This window comes from Lagopus leucura, unplaced genomic scaffold (assembly GCF_019238085.1).
Source record: "Lagopus leucura isolate 7727_CA_CO unplaced genomic scaffold, USGS_WTPT01 Super-Scaffold_100157, whole genome shotgun sequence".
Classification (NCBI taxonomy): domain Eukaryota; kingdom Metazoa; phylum Chordata; class Aves; order Galliformes; family Phasianidae; genus Lagopus; species Lagopus leucura.
This window is the reverse complement of record NW_024962334.1, coordinates 30,732,830-30,747,141: the sequence shown is the minus strand read 5'-3', so window position 1 is coordinate 30,747,141 and position 14,312 is coordinate 30,732,830. Positions and strand designations below refer to the sequence as shown.

Below are 14,312 nucleotides of genomic sequence, written 5' to 3'. Positions count from 1 at the left end.
TTTTTTTTTTTTTTTTTTTTTTTTTTTTTTTTTAATCAGTTTTGAGAGCAGAAACAGTAGATCCGTTCATTCTCGGTGGGTCTTCGATTGCTGTTGCGTTTGTTTATTTTAAAAAGCGTTTCTCCTGCAACAGGCGGGCAGGCCGTGGGTCCCGCGGGCCCCCGTGAGCCATCACGCCCGCCTCGTCCCCTGCCGGGCTGCAGCGGGGGGCAGTGCCGCCGAGGAGGCCATTTTGCAGCTGCTGAGGGAACGCGGCGGCGCCGCACGGCCAGGCAGGAGCCGCCCCCTCCTCCTCCCCCGGGCAGGTAAGCACGCAGCACCTGGCGGGAGGACGGACTGCCCCGCGGGGGGTGCCGGGCCGTAGAGCCGCAGGGTGCGGAGCTGGGGGGGGCTGCTGGCAGCGGGGTGGGGAGCGCGGTCCTCGGCTGGAGGTGCGGGGAGCGGCCGGCAGGGGGCGCTGTGGTGCCGGGCCGCGCGACGGGGCGCGGGGCTGCGCGAAGGGTTAAGGAGCGGGCGGCAGAGCCCGGCTGCCCCGACGGGAGGGAGGGGGGCGGAAAAAAGGAGGAGGAAAAAAATGAAATGAAATAATCGCGCCCGGCACGGAGTGGGGCCCTCCCACCTCTCCTCCCTCCTGCCCGGCCTGCGGGGACAGCGCGGGCCGCGGAGCCGCGGCGGGGCGACAATGCGGCGGGCGGAGAAAGCAGGAGGGGCAGCGCGCGGCAACATGGAGGGAGGCGCGGAGCGGGCCGGCCCCTGATGCGGCTGTTTCTCCTCCTCCTCCTCCTCCTCCGGGCAGCGGCTCCGGCGGCGCTTTCCTCCCTGGCGGCGGCTGGCGGCGGCGGGTGGAAATGAGCAGGTCGGCGGCGCTTCTCCTCTGCCTGCTGGGCTGCAACGTGTGGAAGGCGGTGACCAAAACCTTAGGGGCGCCCGAGGCGGCTCAAGGTCGGTGCGGGGAGGGGGGCAACGGCGGCGGGACCGGCCCGCTTTGTGCCGCGGCCCCGGGGGGCTGCGTCGCGCGGGCGGCCGACTCGGGGGGCCGAGATGGGGGGAGGGGGGGTGCGGCGGTGGGAAAGCCCTCCGGGCCCCTCCGGACGTGGGGCGCGGCTGCCCCCGCCCGCAGCCCCGGCCCCGCCGGGATGGAAGCCCCGCAGCGGGGGCGGTGCGACCCCCGGGCCGGGAGCTTTGTTAGCGGCGGGGTAGGGGCTGCCGCCGGCCCCTTTGTGCCGCCCCTTCCCCCGGCGCTGCCGGAGCCGTTGCGCCGCATCCGTCTCCCCCGGCGGCCATCCCGCCGCGGCGATGAGGGGCAGCGGCGGCGGCAGGCCCGGGGCTGCGGGCTCGTACCCCGGGCTGGCGGGACGTCTCCGAGCCTCGGTCGGGCCTTTTGTTCGGTGCGGTGGGCTGCCCGCGGGCCTGGGCGGCGGGCAGGGCGAGCCCCGGCGCTCGCAGCCGCTCCGGTCTCGCTGGGGCGCGAGCAGAACCCCGGCAGCAGCCCCCCGAGCCCCCCAGGCGCGGCTCCCCGGCCCCGAGCAACTTGCGGCCGTCCTGGGCCCGGCCGGAGCCCCGGCACGCTGCTCTGCCCCGATCCGCACGCGTACGTTGGACACGGCGTGTGCCCTCGCGATGAGGTGCACCTGCCCTGTGCCCCGCAGCCCGGGTTGGGATGGGGAGATGCTGCTCCGTGCCCGCGTCCCCTTGCCTCACCTCTTGTGGTGGGAGATCTCGATCGGGGGCCCGGTGCCAGCACCGTGCCCACCGGGACCGCAGTTGTGACAGAAGGCAGAAAACGTGTCTGTCTAATGGTACTCAGCACTGCTGAGGGAAACATCTCCAGCGTGGTCAGCGTGAGCCTCATAGCTCCTGTTGTCCGGTAGCTACGGCTGTCATCTGAGGTGGAAGCTTAGCCTTTGTGGTGCGTTAGCAGCTTTCTTCTCACTGTTTTGGGAGGAAAGGACACTGTGTGAAGAGTGTGCTCATGTCCTGTGTCCTCTAAGCTTGCCTGTCCTATGTGTCATTAAGAACTGGTGAGCAACATTTGCAACAAGAAAAGGAGTATGTTTAGAACCTTATTCGATTCTTACACAGCTGTATTTGTGGTGAGGTAAGATGTAGGTGAACCAGTGTTCTTGTACAGAGTATTCAGAAGGTACTGATATCTTATAGCAAAACCTAGCACTCTTGGCAGTCTGATATCCTGTTCAACCATCTTTAATGACATTGGCACTTACAGAATAAGAACTGCTGAACTATGATTCAAGGGCTGTTAGACTCAGGGCAGTATTTTAGTGGTAGACATGCCAGGGAGTAGCACAACTGTGTGCATCCCTTGATGCTAGCTCTTTAGATATCAAGCTGTACAGTAATTTCTGTATCATATAGGAAGTCTTTTGTATTTGTGGTCAGAATGGTAAAGTATAAGCAGAATTAGTGCTTTTCAGCTGCCGTGCTGATCCTGTCATCTACTGTCAAGCTCAATTCATTGTATATGGAAAGGCTTATCTTCATAGCTGCTACATCCCCATCAGAACTGATGGCTGATTATTTAAGTAATAGCAGCTATGTCAGTGAGTTGAGAACATTTATATCTAGATGAAATGGTCTAAATTTATCTTCAGTGTAAGAACATGTGGGTTTTTCACAGGTAGGATTATTTTCCAAATTCCCATCATGAGCTTTGGAACTGCACATTAATAATGGTTACATCAAACTGATCCAGTGCTGAAGTGAATTCTGTTCAGCTGTGATAATTAGTTACCAGTTCCTTATCGTGGGTTGTTTTTTTTTGTTTTTTTTTTTTTAAAGTGAGATGAGGAGCTGTAGTTTGCATAGTCATAAGGTGTGAACGTCTGGGGGATGGGGTTGTAGTGCCAGTCGCATTCCTTGTTTGTATGCTGAGCACAGTAAGTGATAAATGCTTATACAGCTTAAACCAACTGTTTTTCTGCCCTGCTCTTTTAGCACTGTGGTGATAATTACTGCTACAGGTGAAGGGCACTGTTGCCAAAGTTTAGGGATGTATGCAGAGGGTGTTCTTTCCTACCCCTCGTGTCTGGGAAGAGTCTAGAATATCGAGGGATCACAGTAAAAGTGGAGGTGAGAAAACCAGATGCCTTTGTGGACTAATTGCTTCAACTGAAACATTTAATATTGAGTAGATTACAAGAGATTGGGGTACAGGCCTCCTTGTGATGGAGTTGTTAGATGAGACCCAGTCAAGATTTTCTATGCCTGTGTCAACAGGCCACATTATGTGCTGGACTTGGAGCTGTTTGAGCGTGGGGCCTGTGGTTGCTGTTCTGGTTAAGGATGGAAGGTGCCACTCTTTGCATCTGGTATTTCTCTTTTTCTTGCTGCTCTCAGCCTTACATTCAGGCAGTTCCAGCCTGAAAATCTGCTTGGGTAGGCCTATTACATAATTTGTGAATATGGAAAGTACTGGTAATTAAGGTCTGCACTTAGTACCTATTTAGAAAATTGAATGACTTTGGCAGGCTGTTACCTTATTTAGTGCATTATGCAGATGCATTGCGACCTCTGAAGGTCGCAGAGGTAACCTGTAAGTTTCTACAAGTGAAATAACTTTTTTTTTTCTTAATGTTTACAGTAAAGTACATGCAGATAAGTTGTTCATTATTGTCACTGTTGAAATTTAGCACCTTGAGAGTGAAGTTGTTAGAATTCCAGGAAGATACATTTAAGGAGTGATAAGACCTCTAACTTCTCTCAGATGCCTGTGCCTGATCAGTGTTTCAAGTGAGGTCTAAATTGTATTTGTCTTAGTTGTTCTATTGTGTGTTCCAAAGCTGAAAGTGGTTTGAACGCATGCTAAAATGGATATATAGAAATCTTTTTCTTAAATGAAAACAACAGCAAAAAAAAGAACCTGTGAACAAACAAAAAGATACAAAAGACCCCATGCTGCCCTTTAAGCTGCATTATGATGAATTGGTCATTTGCCTGAGTGCAGACAAACTGCTCAATGTGTTCTCTTCGTATGAACAGATGCTTTCCAACTTTGGGAGCCCTGGCAAAGCAGGAATTCAATAGTTGTATGAGGGGGTAATGCTAACTCAGGCTGAACTGAGACAAAACCAATGTGATTGGAGAAGAGCTTAAATTTCGTTGTTGTTTTTGAACTTCACTTTGCAGTAGGTGATGATGTATCATTCATAGATTCTAGGAAAGATCTTTTAAAAAGAATACTGGCTGCTATGTTGTAGTGCAGAAGTCCTATATGGTTTTTGTCTGATGCAAAAAGTATTGGTTTCAATTAGTCTTCGTTGGTCTTTAAGTTTTATTAGTTATTCTAACCTAAGAAGTTTTGAAATAAAGCATTTGAATATCAGATAGCATCCAGTTCAAGGACTGCTCTACCGATGGATGCATAGGCCCAGGCTGTCCCACCTTTGTAACCATGGGATAAGATAGAGCAGATGTTTTTTTCCTAGTGTGGTGATGAATAGAGGTTCATCTGTCACTGCTTAGAATGTGCTACCTTCTCCCTCTGTGTGCCTGGACAATAGGGAAATTGATGCTTGAGTGCTACTGTTTGGTTTTGCCTGCTTGCAGTCAGCCATTACATGACTTGACATTGTGAAAGCTGATTTCACAATGCTTCAGCTGGACATTTTATGAAGGCTGCTTTTCTGGACAGCTCAGTAACAGCTGCAAGGAGACCCTCACGCTCTTGGCTTCTTTCTAAGATGGTTTTGCTGAGCTTCCAGTTTTGGCCACAGTGATAAAGATTTGGTGATGTAGAAATAGCAATCTTTTTCACCTTGCACTGCTGTGCCATCTCTTCTCAGTCTTCTCAATTAGTAAATTGCTGATGTCCTTCACATGCAAACATCTATTTCATTGAGACCACAAATGGACTTATCAGAGCGTAAAGTAAATTGCTCTAAAGCAGTACAGAAGATGTTGCTTTCTTTTAGTGAAGGAGCAAAATGTTTGCTTAGTGCTAGATAGTATTGTGAAATGTCAACGAAGGGGATGTATTGGTTGGTTTTATCAGTTATCAGATCAGGAGAAATAGTAGATTTTTTCATGCTTAAACTGCTAGTGCCTGTAAATAGCATGTCTAGAGCTGGAACAAAAGAGCAATCACCTCTGTGAGTGAGTGGTGTAAAATTGCAGCCTTTCTAGGGGATGATCATACTCACCTTTGTAGTCTGCAGAACCTAGCAGTAAGTTGTTCAGCTCACCTTGTGTATGGCTCAGAGCACCATGGATGTGCTTGTCAGGTGATGGCAAACACACGTGGCTTCCCTGTGGTCCCTTGTTTGCTTCTGCCTTGAGATGAGCTAATTGCTAGGTGTTACCTAACGCACAGCCTAAAGCAACCTGCTCCCTCCTTCCCTCGATCCCTCTCTGTGTTTTTGGTTCTCTTTTGTTGAACCTCCTACTGACTCCTCTTATTATATGTGACCAGAAACCTGATCCATGGCATTTTTAGGGACTGTTGCAGTGCCAACTTCTGGCAAGTGAATGGTCTCGAATAGCAGTCAACGCTCTACAGGAGCAATGAAATGCAGCTTGACTATATGCCTGGATTTTTAACAAAAGCCTGCATGTCTGTATATATGTGTGGGGATGGAAGGCTAACTGAGCTTTTAGGTTTGTTGGAAAACTTGAGAGACCAGTGGCTTTGCTGTGTTGCAGGGTAAGAGTGTCACTGCCCACTGCCATTGCAAACTTTAGGTGGGTTCTTTTCTCCCATGAATGGGCAGTGACTAGTGACAGTGTTACTGCCTGCAAGAACTGGGAGCAAAATGCATGGCAGGGAGACTTTGTGCGTGGCTCTGGGCTGCAGAGACCATTGCTACAAGCTGCTTCTAGTACCTTCGTTTCCTTGGGTATCACCTTGGTGTGACAGCATACTCTAAGAAGTTGTTTACAAAGGCACTTGCAAAAAAGAAGATGAAATACACTGTAATGAAAATAACAATTAGAGGTTCCTTAAAGACAAAATTAAACTTCCTGACAAAGTAATGGATATGCCACCTTAAACACAGCAGTCATAAACAGCTATTGGATCACCTGGAAGACTTGGAGGACACTCACTGTTTATCCATGATGTTGCTACTCAGGCATACCTTCCACTGTCAACGTGGACGCAGCCTTCCTAATGCCCATGGAGTCCCTGCTGTTGGTGACAATGTGGGTACTTCTTTTTCATGATGCCAATGATTCCCCTGTACTGCACTTTTTGTAGGATGGATTTCCCTTTGTGAGGTATACGTTGGTTCAGCCCTTAAATATGAAGAGGAGTAGCTTTTGTCAGAACAGAGTGTTGCTGTTCTGCCCACAGCTCTTGGTGGTTTTACCATATACCTGTCAGGCAGCACAAATAAGAAAGATGAGAAGCCTGCATAAAGCGAGTTGTATTTTCTGGAACAAATAAGTAATGCTAAATATTTTATATTAATGTACCTTTTGGGGGGGTAATTTTTTGTCTGTTCTGACAAGTTTCTGCGAGGGAAAGAGTGAAACCAACCTGCCTGTAACAATGCTTTTTTGGAATTACCATACATACCTAAGAGATTTTGGTTTAGGAAATACCAAAGAGAAGAAAATACTGAGTGAGTTTTCTGCTTCAGAAATTCCAGAAACATTTTCCTATGAGCTGGTTTACATTAAGTTTTCAGCTAATGTAGTATCTGGCTTGTTGTGAATGGGTAATAAGCCTAATACGCATGCTTTCTGTGAGCACATCTTTAGTTTTACTGGAAACTGGAAAGATATATGTGAACATTCTGTCATTTTTTGTTGCTTTTAGTAAATGCACTGAATCTTTCATTTTAAAATATTAACACAAAATCCTATTTGACATACAGCAAGTCTGTGACTTTGAAAGTAGTATTTAAATATATTCTGCATAAAGCTCTATTTCTCATTTCATGTGAAATGCCAGTGTTTTGAGTCAAATAATGTAAAATGTTCTGGTTCAGATGCATCCATTTCACCATTTTGTTTATTTGAAGAGCAGTGAATTTGAAGATGATCTGAAGTAAAATTTCAATTATGTAAAGCATGGTCTGTAAATTTGGTTCCCATGCTTAACTGCATGGGGGATTGGGTATGTTTAAACAGTACTGCTGTTAATATAAAGTGTGTTTTAGGTAGCAGCAATCTCTTTGCAGGCAAGGCACAAATCTCCCTCTGGAAATCCAACACTGAAGATCTTTTAATTGTTCCTACTCTGAGTTTTTGCAGCTACAGGCTGACACTGTACCATGCCATGGAAGTGTAGCAGAGTGAAATCCTGTCTTTACCCGTTATCTGTGCTCCTTGTGCGCCAGGGGGGAAAGGCTTCCTGTCACTGTCAATAGGAGCCTAGATGTGCACCAGTGGAAAACTGTTCTGCTGCTGCACTGGATGTTTTCAGACAGGGTGGCATGAACATTTAATGTCTGGGAGGGATCCCATTAGCCCTGTTGGACATGGGATGACTCCACAGGGGCCACCCTCAGCACGTTCCCTCTGGAAACCTGGCTCTGAGGAGCCACAGAGCAGCAGGGAGGAAGTCATAGGGAAGCCAAGGGAAGGAAGGAAGTAGCAGCATCCTTTCAGCAGGGGGTAATGATGGAACCGAGTTCCATGAAGTGCAAAATGCTTGGAGTTTTCTCAAGATAGTCCTACCTGCAATTGTGCTGAGAACTGTTGTACTGTGTGACAGTTGTGAGTGAGGTTGGACAGCAAAAAGGCTTTTATTTTGACAGTGTGTAGAAGCTGAGGTAAATAAGAGATAGAGATGTAAGGTAGTCATGCTTTGATTAAAACAAAGCAAGAAGAAAACGAGCAGACAAAAAAAAAAACACAACAAATGGAGGCCTTTCTTTTTGGAGCAGTTTCTAGAGATGACAGCAGTGTAGGGTACTCTGTCTTATTTCATCCTACCTTTGTGATTGTCATTACTGGAAAAAAAATGTTATCTTTCGTCCTTTGGAGGCATGGATATGGCATCAAGAGTTTCTCAAGTAGTGTTGTAAGGCTTCCTTGATTTATAAAATAATAACAACAAGTAAGATAGTTACTGTATTTAGGCTGCTGCTGCTGGGTGGAAATCTATCAGCAGTTTTATCCCACCCTTTTGTTCTGCACCATATGGGTCAGACAGACAGTTGTGCAAAGTCAAAGGTCCAAGCATCTCACTTGTAAGTCTGTGCTTCTATGCTACTTGAGTGTGACTCTTCCCATGCAGAGGATGTGCAGTTGTCACCTAGGGTAGAGTGCATCCTGCATGTTTAGATGTCTTCATCTCAGCTGGTCATTTGTGTTGCTTACAGACACGCATATCTGATCTGTTTGGCTAATGGAGCTGAGCATAGTTCCTATTACCAAGAGTTTGCACATCTAGTCAGATGAATCATGCTGCAGCATCCTCTGGCTGTGTGGTCCAGCCAGCACTGTTTACACTGCCATTTAGCCCAATGGATCTTCTCCTAGATACCATCACTGGAAGTTTCATCAGGACAGTGTTACTGTCAGCCTCAGAGCTACTGGTTGCATACCATGTAGTTCTGCTAAATGAGTGCACACCCTTGGGTGACCTGGTTGGGTTATCACGCATTTCTCAGACAACAACTCATTCAAGTCTTAATAGTCTATTTAAATTTCTAAAACATTTGTCTTTATGGTGTTACATTTATGAGTCTAAGTGTTTTCCTCCCAAGGGTAAATAAGCTAAAAGAAGGGTTTGGAAACAGGGAGAGTTACAGAGTTGTTTGGGCTTGTCTACGTGTTGGTTTTCCCACAGACTTAATTAGTTTTGTGTTCCCAAGAGTTGATTTATTCTGGGTTAGGCTGTATTGTTGCTCTCACCTTTGTCTCTTTTCTCTTTCTCTGGCATTTGTGTAGCTGTGTGGTAAATCACATGGAGGAAGTGACCCACTGAAGACTTGTGTACTTACCAGCTCTGCTTTCACCTGGATTGCTTCCCAAGCTGGATTCACAGGGAGTTGCACAAACATTGCTGGGTTCAGAGGAACTGGTGAATGAAAATGAAGGCTTTGTGGCAACAGTGCCAGTTGATGCAGGATTAAATGGATTGTAGATCTGCACATGAAATGTAGGGCACAACGTGCAGCAAGTGAGCTGTTTTAGAAGTTACTGCTTGAAGGTGATGGTTGTTGAAAATGTCATACTGCCTCATTTCTCAAAGGAAAGGTAAAAATAATTTCTTAAACTAATCTGCCCAAAATACAATGAAAAAAACTGTCTTAGAGCTCTGAACAGCAAATGCTGGCAGCCCTGGACCTGTACTTGTAGATGCTCAGAGGTGTTCTCAGCCACAACCATCTCCTTCTCTGGCCAGACAGGTGGTTGGCTGCCTCAGCTGCTCTGATTTGTACCTGGCATGGGATCGGAACAGCTTCTCCCACAGTGTAAGACAGTGTGCATCGTGGTGTGTAGCTCCCATTGGTTTTTCTGATATTTGCAGTGTAACATACAGATTAGTGCCCAAGTCATCTCTGCTCCGCTCTCAGCCTGTCCCTAATGGCTTGGGATGCAGTGATGCACGATGGCGAATTTACAGGCTGAAGAAATGCAAGGGGGCAGTACTGGGCACTTAACATCGCATTCTGTTAATTTTTATCAGTGTGCTGTAAGTGCACAGTAACTGGTGCCTGGCGCTGCCACTCAGCTGTCATTCAGCTAGAGCAATTCCCACCTTCCTCCAGACAATGATCCTGCTTTCCTTAGTTATTACACTCTTGCACTGATGTCTCCTAGTTTAGGGCGTCTGCTGAAAGATAAGGCGGCTTCATTTCTTATCCCACCCTAGTTCTGTCCCTGCATGGCCCTCTGCTATCTTGAAAGGCTGGAGTGCCGAGACTGCGGGGTGACAGGAAGGTCTGCTGGGAGTGCTGAGGCAGTTCCTTATTCATGTTTGAGCTGTGCAGGCAATACCAGGGAAATGAATGGGTTTGGGAGCCCTGGGAACAGGACTGCTGGGCTACAGGGCGAGGCAGGAAGGTGGGAACACGCTGCTGGGCAGCTGGGCAATGGACACGTCTGGCCTCACGTTGTGTTTGCAGAATGGCTGGCATCGGCTCCAGACAGCAGGAGTTGCTCTCGTTGCTTTGCTGTAAATTGTGCTCCTGGCAAGTTCGGAAACCTGCTGAGTGGCATGCTGACCTGGACAAATATTACAGTAGTTTAAAAAGCTACTTGTGGTAATAATGTTGACAGACACTGTGAAGCACAGCAATATACTTGCTCTTGTAGCTTTTCTGTGAGTACCCAGAGTATTCTTGCAGCTCTGCTCATTTCAGTGTCTGGTGCTGCAGTCAAGCTCATGGTAAATAACTTAAGTTTCAGGCAGTCTCTGGGTTCATGATGTATGATTTACAGGAGCCAGAAACACAGATGTTTGAAACCAGAGCTGTATTTTTGTTGTTTTGAGGGATGCCTGTGTGGGGGAAGTGTTACTTCTCCCCCCCCTTTCCCCCACTGTTAAAGCTTTAATATGAAGAAGCTCATTTTCTTCAAAAGATAAGATTTCCTTTGTTCTTACCAGAAGAGTTATTTCATTCTTGAGTGTATTGCTAGTTAAAACTTTTTAGAGGGGAATTATGGCACTAGACTCACTCCATGTAAATATTGTTGTTAGCAGTCTGTGTGAAAATTAAAAAATACACTTGCTTCAAGCAGCCCAAAGCAGTGTGAGCAAGAGCTTCTAATGGGATGCATTTCAAATTTTTGTATTGCTGCAAGCTATTTTGTTATAATTGCAGCCAGCTTTGGAATACTAAGTTGGTAAAAACACTTTTAAAAATCAGTTGTTGAAGGAAGAGAACCTGATGCACTAAAGATCATGTTGAACACTCTGCTTTTCCAGACATTTGACTAGATAAGGACTTCCAAGGACTTCCTTCTTTAGATCAGATAATGAATAGTTATCTACTCTTGGCACTCCTTAGCTGCAGTCAGAATCTTGCTGGAGATCTTGTTTTAATTAGTAATTTTACCTGTGTGTAGTTAATCTTTCATTAATTCTACTCTTCTAAAGCACATTTTACTGTTGCTGCAGAGAGATTCCTTCAGTCCCTTTTCTGAAGATGTCTGCTAAGTTGATTTACTTAACTGCGTCATGTCACACGTTAACCTTGTGCACAGAAACATCTTTGGGCCTCGAGAGGTGAAGGCTGAGTAATAGAGCGGAGCTGTTGTTTCGGTGATGTTCTAGGAAGGTAATGTTTTTTCCTTGTACAAGGGAATATGTTTATACTCCCTTAATGCATAATTTAAGTGGGCAGTCTAAACTTTGAGAAATTTTTCTGTGGTGAAGAAAAAATAAGGAATATACATAGGCTCTTAAGATCAAACTTATAAATAAGTAATAGCTCAGTAGATTTGGTCATTGCAATGGAGAATCTGTTAACCATGGATGATTGCACATAAACAAAGATGCTTTTTAATATCTGATGCATTCAAGTCTTAGGAGTCTCGCATCAGTTGGCAGCTCAGAATGATCAAGTACTATCTTCTTCCCTTATCTCCAGCCTAGCTGCATGGTGGGAAATACCGAAGCTCAAATTTTTACAGCTAACATCATGCCAAACTCCTTCTCAGATGATATTTTTTCTGCTCATGCATGCCTGTGCCTTAGAAAACTGTGGTGAATGAATTGCATGCTGAATTGCTGGAAGAGTGAATGCACAGCAGTATTTCTGACCATGATGCTGATGCTGATAGGCAGAAATTTCACTGCTTCTGTTACTTTATGCCATTCTGTCTACTGCTAAACAGGTCAGCAGTTAATAAGGTTGTATTCTAAATAATCCCTTGGCAAAGAGCTATTGGAGATCTGGGGGCTGACCATAAATAGTATATGGCAACATCAGTTTGAAGGCTTACTTTCTGGTCTATCATTTTGGTCTTTGTTAGTCCAAGTCTTCTTAAAATTCAGAAGAGCTTTGGGCAGCCCAAAGGCTTTGAAGGAGATGTGTGTGTTTTTCAAAAGGAGCAGCATTTTCTATTGCTCAGCTGTGTCTGTAAGTTTCTCTTACGGAATCTTGAGTGAAGGAAAAAAAAAAAGATTCCATTAATAAAAGGCATATCTTTGAAACAGAAGGAACACTTGTTGCTTTGAGAGCTTACTCTCCACAGGCTAGGGAAGATGCTTCTATTGAGCAGAGGATAAGTTGAGCAGTACAGAGAAAGCACAGGGTCCAAGATGGCATACTGTCCAGGTGAAGGCTGGGTAGTAAACCCACACTATGTGAGAGTCTGACTCTAAGGTCTTAAGCCCTGCCTTGTGTATTTCAGTCACTAGGGACCTTGTAAAACCATCATGAAGTTGTTTTCAGATTTAATCACCCTTTTCTTGGCACTTTGTGCTTTTCTTTCTTAAACTTGCGCGAATGTATGGGCAAATGCTGAAGATGGGGTATGGCCTGGGATCTGTGGCATGGGGCTGTGCTCCTGCATCTGGGACTGCCTTTCAACCTGCTGGGGAAGCTGACAGCGGCCACCTCAGCAACAATTTCTGTTTGAATTTGAGGCTATTTTCTGTACATAGACACAAAGTCGCTTGTCCCCCAAGTGGATGGCAAGCCTAGCTTCTGAATCTATACAATGAAAGTAAGAAAAAAAAATAGTGCAAAGATTATAGGTGGGCATGTAAAACATTCTGTATAGGAAATGAAATTTGATTTGTTCCAGGTATGAGTACTAAGGAACGTTCTTCCTTTGCCTTGTGCTCCTTCCCTTGCCTTCCTCTTCCTATCAAGTCAAGCTTTATTTTTAATTTTACTTCAATCTGCCAGAAAACAACCTACATTTTCAGAAGTAGACATATAAACAAATCTCTGTTTCAAATATACTTGCAAGCTTGATGTTGTTAACATCAGTCTCGTTTTGTATTCTTAAGCAGCAGGGGGATGAAACACCTCAGATTCAGGGTGTTGTAACTACAAACAAGCACTCACTTTTTAACAGTGCAGAAACTACTGTAAGAAGCAGATGTTTTGTCTCAGAAGGAGGTAATGCAAAGGAACGTTGATTTCAGAGAAGTATGCCAGTATCTAATTGAACTTGTAAGTAATGCTGTCTGTGGTCCTCGTATAATATTTGGTTTCAGATTCTTTATTTTAAACTCAGACTGATGGCTTCAGATACAATTTTATGGGGCAGCCATACATTGTGTTAACTGGGCCTTTTTGCCCAAGGCGCAAGTAAAATGCTGTGTGTTTAACGTGGTGCAAAACAGAATAGTGGAGAGGAAAAGAACTTAACGATATGTCTATTGATCCTTTTCTTATCATGAATTATACAGACACCACTATAATAGGTTATTGTTAGGCTTTACTTCTTTTTAAGCACTGTAGAAGGGAGAAGAACTATAAACATAGCTATGTATTACATTCATGCTTGAATTTATGTCAGTTTGTATTAGTTCTCAGACTTCTGAGACTAACTTAGTGAATCATTATGATTAGCTTTCCTCTGCAGGTCTGAAAAGTGTGAGTTTTGTGTTTGCTTGAATCCTCCTGTCTTCTCGCTGCTGCTAGAGTACTGGAATGGGTACGGTTGTGGATTGGAGACCTTGGCTTTTGTGCACACACATGGAGACGTGCACATATGCCTGTCTTGCAAGGCCATATGGTACAAATCAAACCTTACCTCATGGTAGTAAAAATGTAATGCGTTTTCCACCATTTTCAGTTATATGTTTGTGGTATGATACGCTGTACTTTGAAAAACTTTAGTGGTTGTCTTTTGTAAATTATCATTCTTCTATGAAAGTAATGTGTTGTCCAGGATACTTGGATTAAATTTGGTTCTTGGGTTGCTGTGGCTATTTTATAATGCCAGGTGTTGTCATCAGGAGTTGTCTTCTTCCTTTTCTGCTCCCTTGCTTTGCTCAAAGCAGCTTTGGCTTGCAAACACGTGCAGATGTGTTTGTTCTCTCCTTGTTCATGAAATAAATTTGAAAGAATTCCTTGCTAGCAGATAGAAGGCATGTGAGCTAATTGTGTGTATGAGGATGTGTACTTCCGTGTTCTAGCATTTTAAACTATCTGTTGAGGCCTCTAATCAAGCAGTGCTGCTGCCATGTCATCTAATCCTGCAGTTTTTGTGCTATTTGCATATTGTCAAGTCTTACAAATTTCCAGCTTTCTTAGGAATAGTGGATATTAATGTTAGACTTTTTAATGTTTTTGATGTGTTTTTGTTCAATTGTTATCTTTTTATAAGCCTATACTGCTTAGAATTTTTTCCCTGTTCTCTCTAATAGCTCAAGAAAATTCATCCTTTACTGTGTGGTAGTGCTTTCAATACCACATATAAATTGTACCTTCTGAAAA

At 45.2% G+C, this 14,312-nt stretch overlaps 1 protein-coding gene across 1 annotated transcript in view; it reads left to right on the top strand.

Moving 5' to 3' along the window:
- The first annotated feature begins 799 nt into the window (after nucleotides 1-799).
- The window catches only part of FAM171A1 (family with sequence similarity 171 member A1), an 84,897-nt gene continuing 71,384 nt past the window's right edge, over nucleotides 800-14,312 (top strand). The window contains exon 1 of the mRNA XM_042889123.1: nucleotides 800-942. Coding sequence (XP_042745057.1) covers nucleotides 849-942 — 94 coding nt within the window. The 5' untranslated portion in view covers nucleotides 800-848. The remainder of the gene's footprint in view (nucleotides 943-14,312) is intronic.